This window comes from Dendronephthya gigantea, unplaced genomic scaffold, assembly GCF_004324835.1.
Source record: "Dendronephthya gigantea isolate DGI-Jeju-01 unplaced genomic scaffold, DenGig_1.0 000027F, whole genome shotgun sequence".
Classification (NCBI taxonomy): Eukaryota; Metazoa; Cnidaria; class Anthozoa; order Malacalcyonacea; family Nephtheidae; genus Dendronephthya; species Dendronephthya gigantea.
The window spans coordinates 465,005-491,664 of NW_021163037.1; the positions used below are offsets into that span (position 1 = coordinate 465,005).

Here is a 26,660-nt window from a genome sequence, read left to right on the forward strand (position 1 = left end):
CTGTACAACACAATACATATCTAGGTTAATCTTGCATCATAGGCTAATATGCGGAAGATGAGGGGGGGAGAGAGGGGATTGGGGGGAGAGAGGGGGAGGGAAGTCAGGGAACCTAACTTCAGTCTGATGACGTAGTTTTACATGCCAGCCGGATATTATACAAATCGAATATCGCGATTATGGGTATCAATTGACTGTATCGATGATATCCTGATTGAAGCGGCTTGGTTGTAAAGATATTTTGGCCGACGATGTCAATCGTATGGAGGGGAGCCTTGATCAGTTGGATGGGCGCATAGTCGTGGGTCGTATAGTCTCTCAGTTTTCAGTGTTGGTAAGAGAAACCACTGCCAATAAACATGACGGGCGCCAGTTTCCTGCGATAGGCTTATGCTGGAACCACTCTCGGAGCCACAACAGCGGGTGTTGCCGTGTTGGAGTCTCATGGAGTGATTCTCGAGAAAACTGAAACTGAGACCGTGTTAAACCCAGCGCTGTTTTTAGCCGATGGTCAAATTCTTGAAACTCGGGTAGCTATACTGAGTTGATGTTGAAGGAGGCAAAACCACGTATTACCACTTTAAAAGTGGTAGAACATCACCGAGGATTTAATGGACTCACACTTCGTTCTTCCCATAGGCCAAAACAATGCATTTAAACAATGAGATGACGTGTTTCTCAACTGATTATCAACAGTAGACAATATAGATTTTTGGATATATATAGTTTTTAGTGCGTGTTTGGCGTATGAGAAGGACGATGTTTTCATCCTGGAAAAGATGTCCCTATCAATGACCCCCTAGCTATTCTATCCGCTATTAATTAATATCAGCGGAACCCATTGTTAAAAAAGTCTTTAAATCAAATCGTGTGTTTTGTCGTGGGAAGATATATTGCAGCCGAGTTAAAAAATAATCTCTCTGCAGTAGACGCAACTTTTCAACACACGGTTCTGATCTCAGCTCGGATTACCACAATTCCATGCACGCCATCGTTAATTTGCTTTTGTAATGATGCCCTGAGAAAAGTTCAGGTATCTCTTGACCTAGATTACGAGGACCAATGAACGGTTCACCTCAAGTAGTAACAACTAACAAGTTAATGTTAGGGAGCTCAGGGGCCCCGAAGCAATTTTTAAAGAGGTTGGGGCAGAATTTTACTCTACGGAGTGCACTATCATTTTGATATTATATAGCCATGATCGTATAGGCAGAGGGAGTCGGGACAAGTTCTCTGGCCTGCCCCACGTAGTTCCGGCGACTTTGTGGGGGCTCGAGATTTCCTGGCATGTTTCAAACAGGAGAAAGCTCTGTCTGCGAAAATAAAAAAGTCGGTCTACATTTGGCAAAAATAGCACCTTTGAGTTTTTTCAACGTTTATTAATTTACAGTTAATTGTGTTTACTTGAATCACTTCGAGAACATTCTAGACGCCAACGTCAAAACACTGACGGAGACATTTTGAGTTTAGATTTTCGGCGGCTGTTCCACTATTCGTATCTCTGCTCTATCAATACCCATTCATTACCATTTTCTAAAATAAGCTTCGACTGTATTTTAAGAGCGTCGCCCCGTGCGCATGCAGCCTTGCCTGAATGACATTCGCGTGCGTCTTTTGTCAGTATTGGCATTTCATGATTGATTACACTCTTTTTTAACCCAACTGTTTTCTCAAATGTTGACGCTTTGCGTGGTTCGAAAATTAATCAAACAATTTTACTGTCATAGCTACACCGGTTTTGTTTAAGTTTCGAATCCCCTGCCTTAATATATCCACCATCTGTTTATTCTATTTATTCTCTGTTTACAAATTACTGCACCCTGCGTCCAAGCCCAGTTTCCGAAACTGACGTAGGACCAATATGGCGATAATTAAAAACTTCTCAAGTTACATCGTGATATTAAATGCGCTGTCTCAATGATTGTGTGCTCAAAGCCTGGCAAGCGTTTCGGATTGGCAAAGCAACCTATCTTCATTGAAAATTTGAAACCAAGAGTATTTCATTCAACTTATTTGGTATGTATATTCCACCGTATAGTCTCCAAGTTTACATTATAAATAATACCTGCAAGAAGCAGCCCAGATTGCATTTAGTAATCTCAAATTCCGACAGTTTAAACTGTAGATCGATGATTTGTTTCTTGGATTAATTGATAAATATAATGATTTGATCTTCGAAACCAACGTCTTATCAGACATATCGATGAATGGGTACATGTTATATACTATTGTTTTTCGTTGGCTTAAGTTAGATTACTCAAAATTTTCTGATGTTTCGTAAAGATCAGGTCGATGCATGTCCACAGCCGTTTTCGTTTAAACCGGAATCGCTTTATAACGTATACAACATGTATAATTCAATATCACGATTTACCATGCTCAATAATTGATTATTTTGAACAACGATTAACGACAAAATGTGGGATGTCTCTCGCTTCAATCAAGAGGCAAGGTAAAAAAATATTTAAAACTTCTTTTCGAAATTATTAGAAACTGACAAGTGATAACATAAGCTTTGAAGTGCTATAATACTTTCGTAATACGGTGATAGATTAAATAATGATCTAGCCTACGTCGTTTAGATGTAGCCTTAATTGCTACAACAGGCTTTCACGTTACGAAATATGTATATACTGATCACCGCTCAGGACACTGGGGCTCAGGACACACACTATCTTTACGTTCGATCATTTGACTTACATATTTCTGTTATATTGTATAATTATAATTGCGTTGTACTGCAGCGTTTTGATGCTCTAAAACACAGGTTTTGAACTGGAAAGAAACGTTAAAAGTTAGACCATAATAGCCAGCATTGTTGTTTATTGTCAGTAATCTGAACGCCTGAGCACTAGGTTGAACCTATATCTGCGTAAATAATTGGAATCGAATGCTCACAATTTTACTTTAACCGCCGCGCTTGAGTTTAATATTAGCGAGTTTGAGCAAGGAAACGAAGTACGAAGACGAAGACGTGTTTCGGCCGAGGTAGACTGGGAATAGTAGTCTTCGTCTTAAGGAGTCTTCGTGCAGCGGGATATTTGAATTCAGCAGTTCTGTCAAAGTTATACGACTACGAACACGGTACTAATTTTGTAAACATGAACAGAGCTGAATACGAGATGGCTATTTTAGCAATGTTTTCAGAAAATACTTTGGAAGTGGAAGATGTTATGCTTCTTTACGGTTAAACATCTCAAACAACATTTATATTCCATACAAGAACTATTCAAGGTTTGATTAACTTGAAAACTTCGTTCTGACCACAACGAACTTTGTCAAGATATTCGTTCTAAACCAGGACAACAAGACGAAGACGTTAAACTCTCACCGCTGACCTTAAGCGGAGCATACGCAGACGTTAAAAAATTGTGAAATTTGTCTTCGTCTTCGTACTTCGTTGCCTCGCTCAAACTCCCTATTGGTCATCCCACACTCATGACGAGATTGCACTGCATGGGAGCAATGCATAGCCACAGCTATACTGAGGCCAGGCCTAGGCTTTGCTTCGATCAAACCAGCTTTTCGTATAGTATGACTGTGAACGCACTTTATATCATATAGCTATTCTAATAATAATAATAATAATAATAATAATAATGGCTTTAATGCAGCTTACCTACATAGTAGCTTTACATCTGCATAACTAATTTTCCGTATATTGGGGCCCTGTCGAAGATTGTATATATATATATACGCCATAAAGAAATCAAATTCAAAACTAGGCCACGCGGGGCCAGGCCTGTAGTCTGAAACACGGTTTCTTTATAATTTATAATGGTCCTATCTTATACATGAACCATGTAAGGACACTGAAGACGCCTGTGAATGAATTTATCGTTCAGCGTATTTAACTAACAGTAACGCTATCACAAATATGTATATGCATGCTCCTTCGAGCTAGCCCAGGCAAAAAAGTTAATTTCAGAAAGGAGGGATTAGTTGATCTTTCTTTCTAAAAGTCGGTGATTAAAAATAATTAACTGCATTTATGAACTTCCACATGCATGGCGAGACAATCTGCATGGGTAAGCTTATTTTAGCAAAGTTAAAACGGCTCAGTCGAGAAAAATCTTTGCAATAATATCATTTATTCATGCAGCTCTGGCAAAATTATAGGAGCTGTTTTGCTTGAGATTTTAATCTTAAAAAACATCACAATCAAGCACAAACTGACTGCAGGCGTAAACAGAAAAAATATCAGGCACCCAATCGATAAACCGAACATTTCGATTTGTTCTCTGCGAGAAATGATTACCTGATAAACGTGGTTTAACAAAAAATTAAGGTTTTGCGTGCCTAAAATTGATCAGTTTCTGAAAAAATACCAAGAATATATTTTCCGTTTTAATCAAAGCCAAACGAGGCGTTTCCAGAAAGAACTCAAAGACGTTTTCGTATGTAGCTATATATAACTTTTATATCTCTGTAAGGCGGTTTATCTATATGTTGGCTGTGGTTATCCACGTATAGCTGTGCAAATCAGTCACTGTTGATTCTCTGTCAAATGCTGACAAATGCTGATCTCGAGTGCAATAATAAGTTATAGGTAGCCTGTTTTCAAACGAAGTAAATTAATGCAACTTGTAGTTCTAAAACGAAAAGCAACGCAGCGACTTGCACAATAATACTAAAAGCAAGCACAAAGCTCTGAGGTTTTGGGGTGTATATTTGTATACTAAAATATGATTTAGCTATGGCACATATATGAGAGTCGGAAACAATGACCATGCGAAAAATATTTCGATCCAAATAATTAATAGATAAAAAACCCATTAGGCGCTCTATGTGATAATAGTCACTTGAAAGACGACCGCAACTCGGTCACGACACTAGACATGCATTACACCTCGTCTACTTCAAAAAACAAGTGTTTGCGAAAGAATATTGTTTACATTCCAATCGCAAGAATTGGCAGTGATATAGTCTACCTGCGGTTTTGAAGTAGTTTTCTACAAGGGAATTTGCTTGCCCTCATCGTGCAAAGAAATCTAACAGCAGATGTTGGGTTTGCATCCCATGTTTTCTAACAAAAGATAAAAGCTTATCATGGAAAAGGCTTTATTATAAATGAATACGATATCTGGACATGGTCCTGTTTTGTTTCCTATATTTCAATCATGCAGTGGGAAAATCATCTATAAACGCGTATGCACAGGAAATATAGAACTATAAAAGGTGTTAAAGGAAACCTTCAATAAACAGTTTCTGAATGTATCAACAACAAATAAAACTATTGTTTCTAGGTCGGATAATCCATAGCAGGCGGGTGCAGGAAGCTGTTTTAGAATAGCTTAGTGTGATTCATAGACAAATAGACACATTGAGGTAGGCCAACGTTTGGAGCAAAAACCCGCGTCATTTGAATTTTAAGAATTATTATCTCTAGAGTGAGTAGGCGAAACTTTGTGTTTGTGCTTTTACAGTGAATATAAAATACGATCACGTGAAACTAAACCAATCAGATGAAGCTAAAAAAAATATGTAGATTTTACCGGATATCTTTTAGGAAAGTGCACGAATAAGATTGTGTACGGAAGAGGAGATAGGTATATGCAGATTTCACGCCGGGATTAAATGAGGCCGAAACGGTCATTAATATTGCAAAAAGTGAAAAAATGAAAAAAGTTTTCTCTGTTTTAGAACTATCGCTAATATTTAGACTTCCATTCTCTTAAAAACTTTCCAGTTTCGCAATGTTGAGCAGGTCACTTTAGTTTACCACTTGTGGAAAAGTGCCTGACATATACAGACTTGGTACCGAGATGATAGTGTAGGAATCTTCATATAAAAATCCCAAATCTTACAGTTTACCATAAACCTTACAGAGAGCTCAGAGAGCTTAGGTAGGCTATCCAACTATGGAATGCAACAAGTCCTTGACTTGTAGACTTGTTCATGATAATTTGCATTGGCGATTTTGGTTTCCACATCTATTCATGTCGAAAAGACTAAAGACATGCACCAAGCCCATTAGCCTATAGGGGCTAACTGAATGCACGGGAAAGAGAGCGCTAAGATGGGATTTTCAAGCTATATTGACTTAGGAAGACATTTTAGCGTATAAGATTTTGAGAAAGGAAACCGAGTTTAAAGGCTACGAGGTGGGAAGGAAGGAGACAGCCTCCCTGTTCCCTTTGTTTTGATTCGGGCAAAAAGCTTTCGCAGATTCGGGCGAAACAGAAATAACGAGTTGTGAGAAGAGTAAGAAATTTAAGCGACTTTAATTGGTCCTGTTCAGAGACGTTTAAGTCCATACGCCGTATTGTAATTATGTTTTTTTCATTTGCTTTGTTTATAATTATGTTTTTTTCCTTTGGCTTGTTTGTATTTTATAGAAAAATAACAAAAACTGAAGAACCTAGTGTGCGGCTAAAATTCCAATTTCAGAAATTCTGAATGTATGTTATTTTATCTCGGTCGAACCTTTTCCCTTGGTCGCCTAAACAGCGAACTTAAGTTCAAAAAGAAGTGGATAAATCTTTGTGGTGTAAATAGCCAGAGGGCCCCTCAGTATTGTGTACATTTTAGGATGTGATAACTAAAAGCCGTTTGTTTAAAATCCGAAGACATTTCCGACAGTTGATAACAATATAGGAAACGAATCTTTATGAAATCATCAATATTGAAATAGCTATTGTGCGAGGCACATGGCGTGCTGTCTCGAATGCTCCGGAAAATACGGAATTGGGAGTGGAAAATTAAACAGGAAATTGTACCCAGCCCACATCAACAATATAAACTGAGTCTATGAGTAAGCATTTTAGTGTCAATCATACTTGTTAGTCGGGACGGATTCAAATGATAATTGCTTGGAGGATCTGACCGAGGGGTGAGTGGAAATTGAAGCTATGCAGTATGTATGGAAATATGTATAGTAAAATACACAGGAATTCAGCGGAAATATAGAGTGAATTGTAAAAAATGCGATTGCTGACGCGCCACACGAGCAACGTCGTACCGGCTCTGACCCTTGTTCCATTTTTTACACAATAATACAAAGAATTAAATTGTAATTCGCCTGCTTTCAGCCTTCTATGGAAATTTGATTGCCCTTCGATACTTTCCATTGTTTTATATCATAAAATTGATAAACAATCCTTTGGCACCTTTGCAAAATCTTTGCCACTTTGCATTCCATTTGCCTGTAAATCACGTTTTAGCTCAATATGAATGAACTTGTATTTGGGACAAGAATAATATTTGCTAACCCTAGTTGATATTATCCTATATAGGAAAATTTAGCGTTCTAACGTCAAGCGCCAAAGTATAAGTTAAACTGATATTTGCCACGATTTGTTTGTGCTATATAAATGCAAATTGTTATTTTTTGTTTTGTTCAATGATCCTTGAGCTTGACGAACTGATGACAACTAGCACTAGCAGCGTCATTCACTCCTTGGCGGACGTTTTTTTCCGTCTATTTTCTTATACCGATAAGGTTTTGTATTAGTTGGATATATGGTACTGTTGTTGGGCCCTATAGTGCGAAGGGAAATGTGCAGGAAATAATTTGCCGTATATGAACCCCACGCTTTTGTCATAGAAACTAAATCTGTTGAACCCAAAAAATGAAAACGCGAAAGCTCCTAGGAGGAACTGATATGAAATTCCTCAGTTCTGAGCAATTTTTACTATTCATATTTTATTGCGCAACTGTAATAATCATGCATGGATTATTTTGTCGTCGTTTGTGGCGGATCATGCATCATCAACTACGTCATTGAATGCGTCAATTAACTGCCTGAAACGAAAACTTCTGGACGTTTCAGCATAATTTAATAGAATTAAATAGGTGAGGTCTTACTTAGCTTTTAGATTTCATTCCTAGCTTGTAAATATAATTAGTAGAGTAATAATTTGATTTTAATACGAAGTTTGTAATCATTGCGTAATTCAGCTTTTGCTGCGATGCAATTTGAATAAACCTCAATCTCTAGCTCAATCTCATAATTAGAGACTTCTTCAGGGGAGTTAATATGGACGTTCTCTGTAACACCCTCGACGAATGCTCTTAGGTCGAAAAGTCGAGAGCTTTCTTGTATATCTTTTCCAGTCGCTAAAGCAGCGATAATGACAAGTTATTTGAAGAAGCTGTCACCGGCTGCCCTTGTTAATATCAAATATATTGAATCATAATTTACCGTGTATAGCGACTTTAGTTTATGCAGTCTTGCTGTGGCAATTTTTCGTTTGCGACAATGTTCTGACAAACAAACTTGGTGGAGAAGGAAATTTACGATGCGCTCGCTATTATTGAACCCACGTTTTATATAGGCGTACGAAATCGATCCATCTGATTGCTTTTGGGATTTAAATGGTGGATTTCTGATTTTCATCACATGTTTTATTTACAGATACCGCAATATTTGATGCAGCATGGCCGCTTTCAACTTAACCAGTAATCACACTGAAGAATCTTTGCCTTTGAAGAAGACCGACATTGACATTACGCCTTTCGTATTTGGTCTTTTCATTGCATTCATGACCGTAATTCTGAATGGATTTCTCCTTGTTGTCCTAGCCAAAGAACGAAAATCATTTATGCATATGCGAGTCACCTACTACATTATCAACCTAGGAATCGCAGACTTTCTTACTGGTGCAATAATTCTATTCCTGGTTATAACGCGTTTATTCCAGATACCATTGTCATCAACATCTGAAGAAATTTTGGTCATCTTTAACTGGATAACAATGCAGTGTTCATTCTATACTCTGGTATTGATGTCCGTCGACCGCCTCGTCATAGTCCTGTATTCAATGTCTTGGTCTGGCATTCTCACAGTGAGGAGGACAATTATCAGCACTGCCATTGTCTGGGTGTTGTCAGTCACCGGTGGCATAATCATGCACTTTTACCAAGTGGAAACTCGATTGGCGATTTTGGGTATCGTGCAATTATCAATCCTCGTCTTCATAGTCAACAGTTTGTTTATTTATCCGGTGCTGAGAAAACGCGAGAAAGGAAGGTTCGTCACAAAAGTGAGCGCAAGTCAGACGGTTTATAGTGAACGAGTGCTCTATCCTTTACCTTATGATAACATGTCAAGGGTCGTGATGATACTGATTGTGGTATTGATGATAACTCAACTACCGTTTGTTATCTGCATGGAAATGCGGTTGATTAAAAGACTATGTGGTGATGGTGTTCTGGAGTTTGCTCGCACCAAGCTCTTTACCATTATCTATTTGTACGCGCAGTCTTTTGCGTGCTTGAACTTCGCAATAAACCCGGTCGTGTATGCTTGGAGAATAAAGAAGTACCGCGAGGCTTTTGCTAATTGTCTTTGTTGGTAGAGACAGTCTTTGTTTCGAGTTCAAGATATCGTTATGCGGACGTTCTCACGACTCGTTGGTTGATACAATCTGTGATATAACCTTCAACATCAGTGACGACAATTTTCACGCATTGATATCGTCTAACAAGATCAAAATCTTGCCTTATATTTAGTCATTCCGGAAAGAAGATTCAATCACCCCCATTCGCATGGATAAATGGCAACCACTGACATATACTATGACTTGATATTGCATTGAATTCGCCATGATAAATAAAAGGGCTAAACTGAGTGCATGAAAGAGTTGAGAGGAAGGATATCTTGTGAATAGCACATATACATGAGCTTGTGTGTTAGTTTGATGCCCTTGGCTTGAGTGTTTTTCTTTCCACATCTTCACGCCACTTTATATATATATATATAGGTAGTTCAAATATGGTGCCCTCTTCGAGGCCGGGATATTATTAGTATAGTAGAGTATCAACTTGTGAAATATAGATTAAAGTTCCTAATACTTCGGAACGTTAGGTTAATTTATAACGGTAGTTTGGAATGTTAGTCTCGCTAGTTCTTCATATCGAAATAAACTGGGATAAATATTATGGGTAATATACAGATACAACAAGCGAAGACGATAGGTACACAAAAACAATATATGTGGAAGACCGAATGAAATAACATTGTAATAACAAATGTATTGAGAAAAAATAATCTGGAACTTTTGTAATCACTTCTAATACACAAACACAATATGGCGATGCATTTCTTCCGAAACAATTGCGTTCACGCGGATCTATATTTTACTGCTGCTTTTACTGCATCATTACCTGTGGCAAATTGTTATCAGTCGGAAAAATGAACTAAAAGTGTGTACGTCCGCAATATTTCCCGTGTGGTTTGGCGTAGCCAATAGTCAGTGCAGTTCATTTGTTACCATGGGAAAGATGGTGTACGTCTTTTTCTTCCTGGATACATAAAACCACTAATTTCCTTTTTAACTACCTTGAATTTATCCAAAGAAAATGTAGCGGTCTCTGCTATTCTATAATAATGAAAAGGCAGCTTGTCCACAGGCAAAAAGGTTTAAAATTTTACAAAGATCGAGTCGTTCTTTTTCACATTTTACACGTACGTATTGTCAATCGTCTGACAAATTTGTTTGCAACGAAAAATATTCGATCGATTTCTGCTTGCGAAAATATTGGCAAAAACTAACTAAAAAACTCTACACGCACAAACTACGAGGACAGTTTGCTGTATTAACGAAGTATTTATAAGATGAATTTTAATTCCCAAATTAGCTACGTGTACCTATACAATGAAAAATGCATCGTTCATGTTATCTAAACAATGGTCATTGGTCAAGTTCCAATGGCGGACACTTTGGAGTGCAACTGTTGGTTACCACTTACCAACTTCTATACTATAAACCCAAGTGCCAGAAGCCTTTTCGTTTTAGAAAATTTTATTTCTCAAAAGCTCTATTTCTCAAACCAATTTTATAATATTTTAGAGGTAAAATGTTTTCACGTTAAAATTGATAACCTAGTGTCTTTCAAAGGACTTTACAGTAGCTGCAACACTCAAAAAGTGAACTACATGTTTCCGACTCGGAAACTAAATCTCTACATTTATTTCTTTTTGGGATTTTTTCAAGAATTATCAGAAAATTTGCAGGCATCTCTGAGTCGAGATTCTTTAGAGTAATACACCCAGTAGTTCATGCCTTCAGTGTCCGCCAAAGGTTGCATGGCTGATGTTAATTGCGTCATTCATGCATGCTCGGTAGCAACACGTCTTACTCTCGAAAAAAAGAGCAGACATGCTTAAATTTCTTAAAGATTTCGGAACATCAATGATTGCTTATATTACTTGTCCTGAAACCTATGCTATATACTCTCATACTATTTCGTATTTTTCTACGGAAAACAAAATCTCGCTGGAGAATTTCACAGGCATTCCGTCTTCGACAATATTGATATCTTTGATCTACGAAGAATGCATCGAACAATTAATATGTAGAATATATCATTTACTCATGCCACGGGCTCGTGCTGTGTATAATGTGTGCCGAAACGCCAGCATGCACCGAAATTCGCAGCAAAATTTAAAAACCAGTGTATATAGATAAGTTTGTTTTTAATATGAACACCATAGTTCTGCTTTTTTTGTCTAAATGAACTATATAGCTACTATGGATAAAATTTTTTTTGCAAGTTACCAGTTGATGAATCACGCACAGTAGCATAATGGCACACACGCATGCACGTCATCTTTACTCGTAATTATGGAGAATAAAATACTAACCTTTAGATCGCAGAATGATTTTGTTGATCCAAATGAAACGTGAACGGGGAAGAAATCGTCGGGATGACCGGATACCGAGAATTCCATTGCTCCTGATTTATTTGATTCGTCTATGACTGGAATTTGCCATTCTAGCACCGAGCGTTTGTGGTCATAATGATAATCACCCTCGATTTCACCCACGACAGGTGCGCCCACACCATGCCTAACGTGATACAATATGCATAAGAAATATGTTAAACGATTACACTTGCACGAGCTGTTACTCTCCTGCTACAGCTTGTTACATACGTAACACTACTCTTGCCTTAGGAATTTATTTTTTAATAACAATAATAATAACAATGACTATCAATGGATTAAGGTACATTTTTTTGTTTCTCCTAAATGGCATGCAAAACTTTGCCGCGATATTATTTATTATATCTTGTCTTTTTAAACCTATATTGCATGTGATTCTTTAATGTTGAAAAACGAAATTATGATGATTGTCATTTATGTACCTGAAGCAATTAAGCAGTCCTTGACAACTCGGAGATTGGATGTACAGTCGGTGGTGCGAAGGAATGTACAAAATACGAAGTACTTACGGTACTGGGATTGTTATTGTGACATCCTTCAACTCCATTTCTTCCTGTTGTAATTCATACTCGATGTTAACATCGCATTGTCCGTCATTTTCAGAGGGCCAGCAGTTAACTGAATCAAACATAGAAAAATTTATATACTTTAATACAACATATTTTAAATGTGTACAACATTTCCACAACGCCTCCAACCATATAGACTTCCCATTGACAGCACAATGGATGGTACTAGTAATTTCCATGATGTGTTGAACCCTGGCAACACTTACTTGTTAAGGGAATCAGCGATTCATCTTTTGTTTGAAGACGCCACTTTAGTACGCCGATGTCTGCGTTGAGTGGAAAGGCCTTTCCGGATTGTTTGAGACCAAGCACAGACTCCTGGTTGAATAACTTCTTGTCCACATTTGGGTGGGTCTGCGGACAACAGAATTTTATTAAACAATTAATACACCGTGAAGAATAAGATGGGGAAAGATGCCCGAGAGATGCATGGTTATAGATGCATGGTTATTGTCAAAGGTATTTCTTGTGATTAGAGTGAAAACATCGACATTGCATACCGCCCATGCAAGTACGTACGTACGGGGGTTAGTCGCACTAAACCCATTTAGTTTAAACGATTAAATACAGTATGTATATTTACGATTGTGGCTGGCCACTGTATTCTACGATTGTGTGATTTGAAAAGCACTATTGTTGAAATGGTTGCGGGCCTGATAAGGTATGCACATTGAGTAAAATTACACATCTTGCTATAATCCTTTATCAGCAATGAATAAATTTGTCGCTATTTGACATTGTTTGATCTCATTTCTGTTAGTTCTTTCTAACTTACGGTTTCAAGATGTGACGTCATTATACAAGGCGGATGCATAAAATTGTTGAAACCAAAATCACAAACCTGTAGCTGAAATCCTAATTTATCATCGTTATCAACAGCGATAGTAATGCGGCCATACTCTGCTTCAGTTATCCGAAGAAGAATCAAGCCTCGAACTTCCATATTTTGTAGACCACCATCTCTGCCAGCAGTTAAAGAGATCTTCTCGTCTACCTTGATATGCACACTAAATGAAGTATAACAACAGTCAGACGTTTAGTGATACAGCGCTAATAAATGACAACATTGTCGGTATATGAGGACACTAATTGGAATAACTGTTGAACATTAAAACTGATTATTGCCACCACTGAATGTATTAGTTTATGGTGAAAATTATCAAATTATTACTGAGTGAAAATTATCAAAAGATTTGTTACCAAAGTGCAGAGTTTTTCATAGCAAGAGGAAACGGTATAATGAATGATACAGTACTTTGATGTAATCGTCAAGCGGTCATTCTTACCCTGATGTTGGTACGGCAGATTGCGCAGGTTTTGCAGCAGGAGCACGCTTTCCAGATGACGTCAGGATATCTAAACAAACAAAAACACACAGAATATATAAATCTCTGGAATGTGGGTGAAGTACATGTAGCTAGATTTGCCAAAATTGAGTACACTGGCAGCCATTAAAATGGCCGCATTCCACTCTGGAGTACAATAACATGAGGAATAGTGCTTAGTATGCAAAACACAATGGAGATAAATATCTGAGTGCTGTGACATTCCAGCTTCCTATAATTATGTATATGTTAGAATTACATTTAGCTAACTCCCCGTACCTGTGCCTTCTGAACGTAATTTATCAACAAAATGATCAACATCTTTTCCTTTGCTTCCTAATTTCATTGCTTTATTGCTGCCCACAGGTCTAAAATAGAGGGAATAAAGACGTTACCTGTTGCAAACTGTTAGCTGATAGATAACGTTGGGTATATGTCGCCGTATGGAAATTCTTACTGGGTATGATAGTTACGTATAGGAACTTCGTATGCAAAGGTACAAGAAATACTATATTGATATTTACAAAAAATATCTCGTAGACGTGTGATCTATGTAAAGTCCCCTATTGAGCTCACTGAAAATTTGCTTAACGCGGGAGAGTTAATTAACATCAGAAACTACAGCAGTGCGCTTATTTTAAAGCGCCAAAATAAAAAGAAAACAGTGAATACTACACTGCAATTCCAAACCTGGCTGGTCTTGATGGTTTGGATACGACAGGTTCTGTTGGTGTGATCTCTACAGAAATATTCGAGTCGTTTGACTTTCCATTGCCACCAAATCCAGTCATGGATGACCGTGCAGTTGGTTTGCCTTTGGCTGCTGCGAGTCTGGCTGCTTGAAGTTCTTTAGCTTTTCTTTTCATCAACTCCTTAGCTTCGCGTTGTTGAGTCTAAACGTAGTGTCGAACTGTTATTAGTTGCAAGCCGACAATCAGCATGGATTTAGTTCAATCCCATGATTTTTCGCTGCGTTTGTCAGTTTAGAAGAGTACTGCTGGTGAGTTAGTTACACCGAGGTAGCCAGTTTGAAGAATAACCCCGATACGCAAATTTAAAGTTTTTATAATTTCTGTATGAATTTATTTTACAAATCAATTGTTTCACAGTCAGGTTCGATTTATGAGATTCGCTTTGTGTAGTATAGGATGCTTATAAATAGCAATTTTTTAAACAGCAAAATAACAAAACAGCATTAAATCACCATTGAAGCTATGGAATCATTTTTATCATTCCAACAAAAAATAATTAAAAACTGTACAGGCTTGCAAAAAAATTTTCTTGCAAAAACTGATTCAGTTTACCTCAATAACAGCCTGGAAGACCTTTTCTTCATGGCTGTCCATATCTGTAAACGTGCGAATTTGTGCAAGATTTACGTTTTCACGGTATCCAAGTGCGACGATTTCATCGAATGCAAATATTAATTCAAATGACTTCTCAACCACTTCTGCCTCTTCTACAGCTCGACAATATTCTGGAATCTAAATAAACAGGATTATTTGGACAATCAGGGATCTGAGAAGGTAAGGTATAAGTATAACTGAGATGGCTGCTTAGTGATGAAAGTAGATGCCGTTGAATTTTTAAAAACGGAAGTAAACTGATCTAATGGAGAAAAGGCCATTTCGGGACCAAGGATTGATTTCCACCTTTGGTGCCCAATTTCTCTGAAAGACTCTGGAGGCAATTTCAATGCAGTCATTCTGATAATGATGTGACACAAAGTTTTGTTGGCCCATTAGTTTTGCAGAGCCAATCAAACCTTTTGTGACATTTGTCATAATTTCCCTGCCTCCCAACATCATTTCTCTGCCTGCAAACACAAACTTACCACTCTTGAAAATAAACGCAATGTTTCTAAATCTTCTAAGATGTTACTAGCTTTAGTTGTGATTAACAACATGTAAAGTTTATCCAAGGGTTGATACACGTAGCGCACACTTTCTGTTTCCACAAATGTATGCTGTTTTCCTGTGTTCATCAGTTTTGGAAACGCTCCAAGCAAACCTTCAACTCTGGATCGACTCATTTCAACAAACTGTCTTGAAATGATCGCTATACAACATAAAAAATTAATTATGTCCATGTGCAAGTCCATTCTTAATTTACACTTTTAATGCACAATAATGATAGAGAGTCGCTTATAGAATTCAGTATATATATACTATATAGAGTGAGCAAAGTTGTCTTTTTAAAACAAAATGTATGTTCACTTATAATACATGTATCATTTACAGCATATACAAGTTTTTTAAAAATTATAGATTAATAGGGTAGATTTATATAAAAAAAGGGTTTTTTAACACTGCCTTAAACTTTATACAACACAAATACATCATTTTAAAACAGAATATTTTAAAAAACAGAAACAAAAACACTCAATACTCTAATTTGTAAAATCAAAATATTAAAATTCCATACCCTTTCCAGCTTTGGTGCAGATTGCAGCTGCAAGCAGAACCTAAAAATATATTATTGATTAAATAGCTATAGGGCTCTGCAGAGGACCTGATGTTGCAACGAAGCTACAAGGTGATAAAAAAGACAGATATGCAAAAGCAGCAGAAAAATCAGTCAATAAGTTTTCTAAAGATTTTTCTCTGTACCACCATTAAATTTAATTTAAACTTAAATAATACAAATTAACATAAATTAACTTAAATTAATTTACTTAACTTAATAAAATTAAGTCATTTGACAGAATGTATTCAAATAAAACTGAAGTATGAAACATTTCTCATCCAACATTCATAAGATTGTTTTGAACATTAGGTCATTATCACACTTAATTGGGGTTGTAGTTTTGCTACGTGAATCTTGTTTAATTGATTATTATAAGATTCTAGCAAAAAATCATGATTGAGTCCCCACTTTGTACATATCAGATCCACAATAGAAATTCCTGTACGTACAATCTTATGTTATTGGTTGTTACTGTTACTAGCCTGTTAGGTTATAAAAAAGTAGAATACAAAGAACAGCCTCTACGTTTTATTATTGCAAACATCAAATATTTAATCAATTTTAAATTAACTTCATTCAAATCTATTCACATCTGACTATTCCAGGAAAAAATTCCCTCTGCAAGAATTTTGATTTCATGAGACAATTCAAGGAGTTGACAGTCAAAAAGTCATTTATGAACAAGGGTAATAGCTCTGAATCATTAAATGCACAACTACTTAAGATTCACTATATTACACATATAAATGCAGTTTTCATACAATTTATCACCACAGAATTTGTAGTTGTTGACTTGTATAAAAATATCTGCATTATTTCATTCATGTCATGAAAATGAAATCTCTATTGATTCCTTAACCTGCGTAGAACCTAACTGCAAAGATCAGACGATGCAACTTTACTTCTTATATCATACATCTCTTCATATCATACAAGTACACACACCGTATAAACGTTATAGTTCTATTTCCCAATCAAAAGGAGCATTTTACCTTTCGAACAATCGAACACCGACATACATTCGATAATTCGACCAAAATTTTATCATTTTCTTTTGCGTTTTAGCAAAAATCGAACACTTACCATTTTGCAAGCGATATTCCGTTTACGTTTTCAGTCTTAAATGCCCTTTTCAACGATCAATAACACGTTATTTTACAAATACAAAGTAGAAATTTCAGCCATTTATGTCCACGTCTGCATGAGGATCATCATCCTAGTTACCAGGACTTTGAATAAACGACCGGTCCATGAAAGCCAACTCAATACTTTGTGTAAGCACATCAAATTCATCAAGACAAAGGGTTGATTCAACCGATTCAACCATGCCCTCTGAACCATGCCCAGGGACCTTGCATTGAAAAGAAGGCCCCGTTTACGATAAACCGCTTTGGCTGGTCACGATATCTTCGTTTGCCTTTAAAGGACAATGGCTAGTAGAAAAGGCTTATCAGTTTGTTCGATAGATTTGGTATATTTATTTCGATCGCTGATAGTAAAATTTTTTACTGCCTTTTTCAAAATTTACGCGTCGATATTAAACTATAATTAATGCAATTACAGATTACCGATCCCGATTACCGGATAGAATAATATACAAAGGTTGACAAAAGTTTGCAAAACTTTTATTCTGATAAATTTGAGGTAATTATAGGTTTGTCGAACATTTAATTATCTTACTGTATCTCTAATTAGGTTCTCAAAATATGAAAAATGCAATACACAATTACAATTCGCAAAAACTTCTAATATTATGGAAATGTTAACGTTAATTTAATTGCAATCCATATAATGAAGAATAAAGAGACAGTACTGCAAACAGTTCAGCATTAAAATTGATAAATAATTGAAGAATCTCGAAACAAAAAGTCCTCTGTGCGTGGCTTGTGAATATACGTCGGATTGCTTATATAAAGCCAAACTAGCCTGTGAAGTTAAGTTGATTCAGAGGCGCTGGAGGCAGTTTAGGGCGGCGGGAACAGAGTTTTAGAAAAGGGCATATTCATTTTACGCTCGCAACCACACGAAGAGAAAACTCAAATTTACAAGTACATTCAAACTTGAAAATCCACGGGAGAACGCATTTTCAATAATATTACCGGTTAGTTTTTATGTGAAAAGTAGGAATCATGACTAAATGTTGAATTTATGATATTTTTACATGGTAGCAAAGGGCACAGGCTGCCCCCGCCCGCCCCCGTAAGCAAAGGGTAGTGGGGGCAGCTGCCCCCGTGGTTCCGGCGCCCCTGAGTTGATTAGTTCAAAATGAAGTTGAATAGAGTTTTCAGTAATCCCCACGGAAACATGTTGTGGAGATGATCGGGACACCTAGGTGGACGAAGAAAAAATTACGCAACTTATATAGTTAGCCCGACTCAAAATAACCATGCCTAAAATTATTGCAACGAATGTTACAACACTGCGACGAATTTGGGAATTCCTGACTGCATTACACTTGATTTAACCATATTTGCACGGTTTTCACTTCCGATCACTATAGGCCGCAGAAAGGGGCACTCACGACACAAAATAGAACAAATTTAATCGTCCCAAAGCAAGCCAGGGCAATATCATTCCAAGCAAAGGGCACTTTTACTTTTAAAAAGGACAAATTTTCCCGTTGGTCGAAAAGTCACACCCTCAACTCAGTTACACGGGCCATGCTAACCACTTCATTCTGTAGCACGTTTAGTTAAAGTGACGGAAGTGAAAACTCCTATCGGGTCGCCTAAAATCTGGGGTAAAATGTAGATTTTTGAAAAAAACGATGCACTGTTGTCATTCACCAAATTAAATCAAAGCTTGCTAATTCCAGTACGGTGTTGTAAGCATAATTTTTAGTTTTTAAAAATGTATATGTCTTCCTAGTTTGGACGAAATGATCAGAAATAACGACTGAAAACATGCCTAAAGTCTTAAAACAAGAGCAAAGCCTAGAAATGAAGCTTTAATGTATTACTCGTGTCAAAAACGTCTCCATGCAAAGAAGTGATGTAAGCCCAAAACTTTTCGTGATTTCACTCTTTGGTTTCCGACTCTTCACTAAAACAAAACAAAAAAAGAATTTGTATTTAAATGGCGTTTCTAATTTGTATTGATTTGTATTTAAAACATTACAACGTATTCCAGAATTGACTATCAACTTTACAGTTACAGAGGTCTTGTTTGACAGAACTTGGCATATAAACGAGACAAGATCGAGACAGTTGTCTGAAAGCTGTTTTACGTCTTAAACTTAGTCGAGCTATTCTTATTATAGTGCACGTACAGCGCTGAAAGTAATCTTGAACTAAGAGATTTTTCAATAATCTGCGCATATTTACCTCGCCACTTCTTTTTTCTTCGTCTCTTCCTTCTATATAATTGCGTATAAACAAAGGTGAAATCAGTAATAATAAATTAGTCACAATCATACTTTCCAACAGACATGTGTCGCCAAATAAAAATTTCAACTAACATTTAAAAAATTCGAATTTACATACCTCTTTGATCTTATCTTGTTTCTTGTCATCTTCTTTACTATCTCCCTCATCGTTTTCATCCCCCTCTTTACTTTTATCTTCTTCATCCTTTTTATCTTCTTCATCCTTTTCATCTTCTTCATCTTGCTCTTCTTTTGTATCCTCGTCATCTTTTTTATCTTTATCATTCTCATCCCTTTCAGCTTCTTCTTCCTGAACATCCGCTGTTGGTTCGTCTGTTTTCTTTTTGCGGGCAGTTTCATCTTCCTACGCAATGACAGTAATGGGACATTAGGGGAAAGTTCATCTTTAAGTTAATTTTCCGCGTACATAATGTTAAATCACTGTCTATTAACTAAGCTACATCCACCTCTATCAAGACCCCTCCAGCGGTCCTCCATTCTTACCCTCTCGTCAATAATATTACCTTGGAGCCTGGGAGGCAACATGCTGCTATCAAGATGAAAGGAAGGATAACGACAACTGCATACAACACCCACAACCATGGCCGTTCCTTTGTGGCTTCCATCAAGTTACTCACAATACTGCCCTGTTAATCAAGATCGAGAAAACAACAATTGGATGTCACGTAATAACTATAAGATTGCTACTTTCTAGGAAACTCCGTGAATGACGATTGATCAATAGTTTACCTCGCCTGAGATGATACTTTCCTTTGTAGCTTTAAGTGCCCAACTACAAAAGAAATCATACAGATACTTAAACGAACTTGCATAATATCTATGTGTTTTGAAGACATTTCTGTATGCGATTGTGGTATTGTACATGCATGATCGTTGAGAATTGATTCAGAAACAATGTACACAGTACATTTTACCATACAAAATTAAAAATTGCTTGTTTTCTCGCGGCTGTAATAACAGGTCACAAGCCACTTATTTTTAGACATTTTCAACTGTCAGTAGGCAGTTTGAGAAGAAATATAAAGCCAAACTGTCGCTCATGACTAGGGCACTGAGTCCCCTGACCACAGAATCGCGTATCTGAATTGTGTTATACTTTCCAGCTTACAAAAAGCTCAAATTGATATAGTAGACATTCAGGTACACAGTGTAGTCTCACTCCCAAGTGCCTAGGGACCTAAAAAAGTTTGTGTAATAGCCATATCAAACCTCTCTTCAGCAAGCTTCTCAGCCACAGAAATATCATCCGTGATCAGCAAATTATCAAATAGAATATCTTCGGTCATCGACCACAATTCAAAACCAATAGCTGCCTGCAATTCAAAAAAGCAAATGTTTACAAAAATACAGTAGACAGGAAAATATTTTAGCAAAAAAAGACTATAATGAAGGATATAGGAACTGTTTCTCCTTCAGTTAAGGCAGCAGCACAATTTCATACTGGCTATGTATATAAAATGTTGTTGATCACGTATAGGCGTTGGGATTTTACGGTGGGGATTTTGCGACTCAAATTCTAATGATGTCTACTGTATTTCGTTTCCTGCATGAATCTTCAATAGACAAATTTAAGATATAACAACGTTTAATCATGTTTTATATACATACCACTGTGGTCATACGGAAAGGCTCTTTATCCTCAAAGAAATCGGGATTTGGTATCTGTCTCGGTTTCCATATGCCCTTTAAAATATATAAAAATCAGTTACGTCCGACTTATTCGAGCGATCGTGGGCAATCATGTCCAAACTATGCCACTTAAAACACGGGTGTAGGAAGACCGTAAATTCCTATGCGTTTGTGGGATTAGATCACCTGATAGGTTATATGAAAAATCTAACAGGAACTATGTTTCGAGCAAATTAGAAAAATATGACTATGTTTTCGAGCAAATTAGAAAAATATCATATGCTCAAGACATGGAAGAACTCGGTAAAGTTGCGTTCACACACAGCAAGCGTACAGCATAGCAAATAGCTTGATACTCGATTTTTCTTCATCCCGCCCCAACATTTTATCTTGATGCCGTATTGTACCTGGTAATTTGGATTTGTAATAAGTGGCGCACTCCATTTTCCCTTGAAATCTGGATTATCGATCGTCGGTCTCTCCCATTCACCACAACCAACTTTCTCGCATTTAGGATTAGCTATAAAAAAACGGAAAGATTACCAATGATGAGTCAGTAAAAGCTGCCAAACTACTTACAAACATAAAAGTTTTGAACTTTGAACTTTGAGCGCGAAAGGGATGATGGATTATTCCTCTTCACAGGCTAAGAACATTGCTTTTAGGGCAAAAAGATTCTGTTGTGAATCTACTTAAGTACTTTCAGGTATTCTTACTAAGCTGAGTTTCCTCATGAACCTTAATACGCAACCCTATCGTCTCTCATGCGCTCGGGGTTTAAGGTGTATTGCTAAATTGGGAACTCGAGTGCCAACTAAGAGAGTATGTTCATACCAATCTGAGGTGGTTCCCATTCTCCATCTTCCTCATCATCCCAATCATCCGGTTTCACAGCCTTTGGGTCTGGAATGTATCTTGGTTCATCATCTAACCAATCAGCGGGTTTCTATAAAAAGTGTGTACATTGCAATTAAAACAAATACGCGACCAACCAAACCTGGTGCCGCATGCTATATCAGGATTTTACCTAGCAAAACCTTTCATTACTAAATTTAGTCTGCTCCCGCATTGAATTGCATCCAAGACCAAGTTATTGGTTAGATCCTAGTGGAACACGCTTTTGATAGATTTTCCCGCTACTTTGGTTTAAATTTTATAAACTTGTCACAAATTTATCATATATAACAATAAGGTAATAGCGACAGGAGAGAGAAGGAGACAAATCCCGATTGACACATTTTAATTTTTTAAAGATAACTTATACTGCATATTGCATGTCTCTATACCTTGGGATCAGGGTCTGGGATTGTTGCTGGAGCATCTTCATCCCAGTCCTCTGGTTTCTCAGCATCTGGGTCCGGAATCTTCTCGCGCTCGTCCCAGGTTTCCGGCTTGGAATCGTTTGGATCCTCAATTTCAGCAGGCGGGTTAACAGGAGGCCGGACATCCGTCAATAAACTTCCAGTGGAGATGCTGCTCCCGTCAAGAGATATCTCGAAGCTGTTGTCTGGCTGCAAAACGAGGCGAAGGAGATGCGGCTTCTTGTCATCGAAGATGTGATCAAACTTTCCACTTGGTGTCTTCGCATGTTTCTCCTCGTATTCTCCTGTGTTCGGGTTCTTATGACGGAAAATGAAGTGAAGCTGGGAAGAAACAAACCAGAAATTAGTTCCAAGAAAACAGTGCTTTTGACAGGACATACCATACTGGCCCTACCTTCTCAGAGGCTACGTTGATTAAAGCCCGTTAAAAACGTCGAACTATTCATGTGCCTAATGTTGCACAAAAAAAGTCCGACGTCTGAAACAGGCCTAAGGTTGGAACATGATCAGAATAAAATCACCAAAGTATGGTGTCACGTGCATCTTACCTTCTTATCCATGCCGCATTTATCAGGTCCAAACATGATAGTGTATCCAGATTTGTCTTGAAACTCACTCTGTAACACATAACAATGCTTACTACAGATATAGAAGCTATAAAATATTTGTATGCCAATCCAAACCAATTCAAACAAGAATATAAACTTTTGTACTCAAGTTAGTTTGGTTAAATTCGCTTATAGAGAAGTTAACCTTGTGAATTTTATTCCACCCTATCATGGTAGCATTATACCATAAACAATGTGTCAATAATTTTGTACAAAAAATGAAATACATAGATGGCAGGTGCTGTTCTTACAAGATTCAGTGTGGAAGTTTTGCTTATGAGCTTCAGATATGCACCACCACACTCCATTGGCACCTGGAACTTGACTTCATATCTGCAAAGAAAAAATTACATTAAATGGTACTCACATCAATCTCATATGAACTATTGAACTACAGTATGTCATATGAACTATTGAACTATATCATATGAACTATTGAACTATATCATATGAACTAATGAACTATATCATATGAACTATTGAACTATATCATATGAACTAATGAACTATATCATATGAACTAATGAACTATATCATATGAACTATTGAACTACATCATATGAACTAATGAACTATAATATCATATGAACTATTGAACTATATCATATGAACTATTGAACTATATCATATGAACTAATGAACTATATCATATGAACTAATGAACTATATCATATGAACTAATGAACTATATCATATGAACTAATGAACTATATCATATGAACTAATGAACTATATCATATGAACTATTGAACTATATCATATGAACCAATGAACTATATCATATGAACTATTGAACTATATCATATGAACTAATGAACTATATCATATGCACTATTGAACTATATCATATGAACTATTGAACTATATCATATGAACTATTTTGAACTATATCATATGAACTATTTTGAACTATATCATATGAACTATTTTGAAGAAACTTACTGAACTATGAGTGGGTATTCATTAAACTCAAAATCTTCCTTCAAGGCAACGGAAATAGCATGATGCTTTGCTTTGGACTAAAAGACATATTGAGAAAATTTTTTAATGGTTTGTTGTCAATAAGGAAACAAAAACAAAAAAATTGGAGTTCATTTATCAAATAATAAGTTAACAGAACAACAATATTACAACTCTAAGAAAGGTATAATTATGAAGATATTTACTTTTAATACAAGACCAAGATCACCCGGCAAAGACTGTTCAGACGGTTCTTCCACAGACCATTTGCCTAAGAAACAGTGCACTCATTAGATTTAGATACTAAGCTGGAAATACTAAGTCCAAGAGCCTGAGATTCTATTGTAGTTATTACAGCTAAAAGGGACCTATAGGCAGAAACTTAAAGTGCCCCACAGTGGTGTACATGTTATTGCTGTTACAAGCATCTTACATTTTTACATTAAATCTATCATATGCAACATATAATATAATTTCCATTATTTGTAAAAAATATATGTATACAGTCACATTAGATAGCAATGACTTCTACCACTTTAACATAATTAATGTAACAAGGTAACATAATTAATCATCCTGGCAATTATGTATTACCATCATATTTTGATATTGCACTATCCACTCCATCTTTCTTTGCCTCAGACACAACCCATCTAATAGGAAACAACCATTGCTCAACACCATATAAACAAAAGAAAGCCTACATGCGATCATGGGAACTAAGCAAGAAGTATTCTGATTACCGTACATTTCAAAGCAATGAAACATGACAGCAGAACCTATTTCCACTGCATACACGTTAGTTATCATACAGTACCTGCCTAATGTTTTGCATTTTACCACAAGTAAGAAGTAGCTTGGGGTCTAGGTACAATTACCTCAAATGCATATAGTAAAACTATTGGTTTACAATACCTTTCTTTGAACTTTTCTTTTGAAATAAATGCATCAAAAAAGTAGGCACTTGCAACTTCTGGTACTGAATATCCTTCCTGATGATTAAGAAAAAAAATATATAATGTTAATATAAAACCCACATGCAAAGTCAAATGTTTGACAATTTTGCAAAACTTAACAAAATATGTTAACTTTGTTGTACTAAACACACAGTGTATATATGTGTATATATATCTAATGAAAATTGTTTGGTATTTTGCTCTGATGTTGAATGGGTGCTAAACAATACAACTGTGTATTGCAGAAAAACTATGTCTTTTACAGGGTGACACAAACAAACTACTGAACAAAAGATCAGAGATCTTCGCCAAGTGCTGCCACCGAGAAAAATTCTTGGCAGGAAATTTTAAACGCACGCACAAACAAGAAAGTCGAATGTCAACATATATATAAAGATATATATATATATATATATATATACACACGTATGCTGTATGCTGTATGTAATTCAATTCTATCACAAGGTTCAAATGTGAAAGTGAAATTTAAGGTCCAAATATGACACAATAATGACAAGAAGAGTCAAAAATAAGCACAATATAAAAGTACATATAAAAGGACCAAAATATTACAGTTAAGAAGACTATTGAAAAGGCAATATTAGAAGAATGTGACAAAAGTTGATTCTTCAATTAATTCCATTGGGCAAGGAATAATTCCCAACAAGCCACTGGATCTTATAAATGCTAATTGACATTAGCTCTGGTAGTCTATACAAGCTAACCAAATCTTTAAGCAGTAAAAAAGCACTAGCATCAACTCAATAGTTTGCTCAACCATTTTCAAGAAGGAAATTTGGTCTCCAAATTCCAAAAGCATGGAATCAATTTTGACAGCTAGTTGCCATATAGCATGCTATGAAACACACAAGGAACTATGAAATATTGCACAGGAGAGAATTTAATAGGAATGACTTCTAAAACTTTGCCTTATTGACAGTCTTGTCATTGTCAGAATACTACCAGAATAATACATTGTCCCTCTTCAATATCATGCATGCAAGGGCATTGTTTGATATTCCAATTGCATAACTCAAAGAGAAAAAATTTCAAAACTGAAAAATGGCTATAAAATTTCTCTTTAAACGAAGGTCATTCAACAGGTCCTAATTAAGATTTTTGTATTATTATACAATAAAATTTATATTTCTACACCAGCTGCTTCTATTGTAGTGTTATAAAAGTTCAGCAATGTATTTAAATTATGCTATAAAAAGACCATTTTATGGAAACGTGTCTTTGCCGATGAATGGCTATTGGTATTTCATATGATATCATTCATACAATTCGAGAAAATTCTTAAATCTAAGCGGGGAGAAAACTAGCAATGAACACTGCACAAATATATGAATATAAAATACTTGCACACAAAGCATATAGAAAACAGGCTCGACAATACACAATTTATACACGCTTACTGCTTCATTTTCACTTTTCTCATCTTCATCCGCTAATGTACTATCACTCAGCAATGCAATGCATAGACAAGTAAGTCCAAACGCGAAGAGAAATCCCCTAAAACCCATGTTTTCAACTTGAAAGAGCAAACTATTAATAATTCTAGCTAACATGTGCATATTACCAAAAGAGCGAGCAACTTTTCTTCTAGGGGGAATGAAAACGAGTACAAAATTGTGACGCGCGAATGCGTGGTGTGTTTTGATTGGCTGAAAGATTTCGTAGAAGTGGGCAACCTCTCCGGGTACGCGGTTGCAAGTAGGAGTCCAGAAAACGCCCTTCAGATGCGAATCAGCTGTCTTTTAGCCAAAAA

General features: G+C 36.5%; 3 protein-coding genes across 4 annotated transcripts; 1 reads left to right on the forward strand and 2 right to left on the reverse strand.

Moving 5' to 3' along the window:
* The first annotated feature begins 1,919 nt into the window (after window positions 1–1,919).
* On the forward strand, window positions 1,920–10,034 carry LOC114523412 (adrenocorticotropic hormone receptor-like). 2 transcript variants are annotated; one of them, XM_028544317.1, is made up of 2 exons: window positions 1,920–2,016; window positions 8,358–10,034. In XM_028544317.1, exon 2 carries the CDS (start codon window positions 8,380–8,382, stop codon window positions 9,298–9,300), a length of 921 nt encoding a protein of 306 aa, XP_028400118.1. In that variant the 5' UTR covers window positions 1,920–2,016; window positions 8,358–8,379; the 3' UTR covers window positions 9,301–10,034. The 2 variants fall into 2 exon arrangements, with proteins under 2 accessions (XP_028400118.1, XP_028400117.1); XM_028544316.1 differs by lacking the exon at window positions 1,920–2,016 and adding an exon at window positions 3,634–6,832.
* A 486-nt stretch (window positions 10,035–10,520) lies between these two features.
* LOC114523467 (coatomer subunit delta-like) lies at window positions 10,521–17,243 on the reverse strand. The gene is made up of 12 exons (XM_028544397.1): window positions 17,113–17,243; window positions 15,988–16,027; window positions 15,398–15,621; window positions 14,868–15,047; window positions 14,254–14,456; window positions 13,843–13,931; window positions 13,525–13,594; window positions 13,080–13,245; window positions 12,445–12,592; window positions 12,179–12,287; window positions 11,589–11,793; window positions 10,521–11,270 (listed from the first exon to the last, which is right to left on the reverse strand). The coding sequence occupies exons 1-12, from the start codon at window positions 17,113–17,115 to the stop codon at window positions 11,181–11,183; spliced, it is 1,527 nt and encodes a 508-aa protein (XP_028400198.1). The 5' UTR covers window positions 17,116–17,243; the 3' UTR covers window positions 10,521–11,180.
* A 395-nt stretch (window positions 17,244–17,638) lies between these two features.
* On the reverse strand, window positions 17,639–26,486 carry LOC114523418 (calnexin-like). The gene is made up of 17 exons (XM_028544323.1): window positions 26,308–26,486; window positions 24,849–24,925; window positions 24,528–24,586; window positions 24,140–24,204; window positions 23,916–23,992; window positions 23,225–23,306; window positions 22,914–22,982; window positions 22,330–22,686; window positions 21,878–21,989; window positions 21,451–21,563; window positions 21,023–21,097; window positions 20,624–20,727; window positions 20,144–20,186; window positions 19,918–20,040; window positions 19,512–19,757; window positions 19,353–19,384; window positions 17,639–19,071 (listed from the first exon to the last, which is right to left on the reverse strand). Exons 1-17 carry the CDS (start codon window positions 26,464–26,466, stop codon window positions 19,047–19,049), a joined length of 1,818 nt encoding a protein of 605 aa, XP_028400124.1. The 5' UTR covers window positions 26,467–26,486; the 3' UTR covers window positions 17,639–19,046.
* Between the last annotated feature and the right edge of the window lie 174 nt (window positions 26,487–26,660).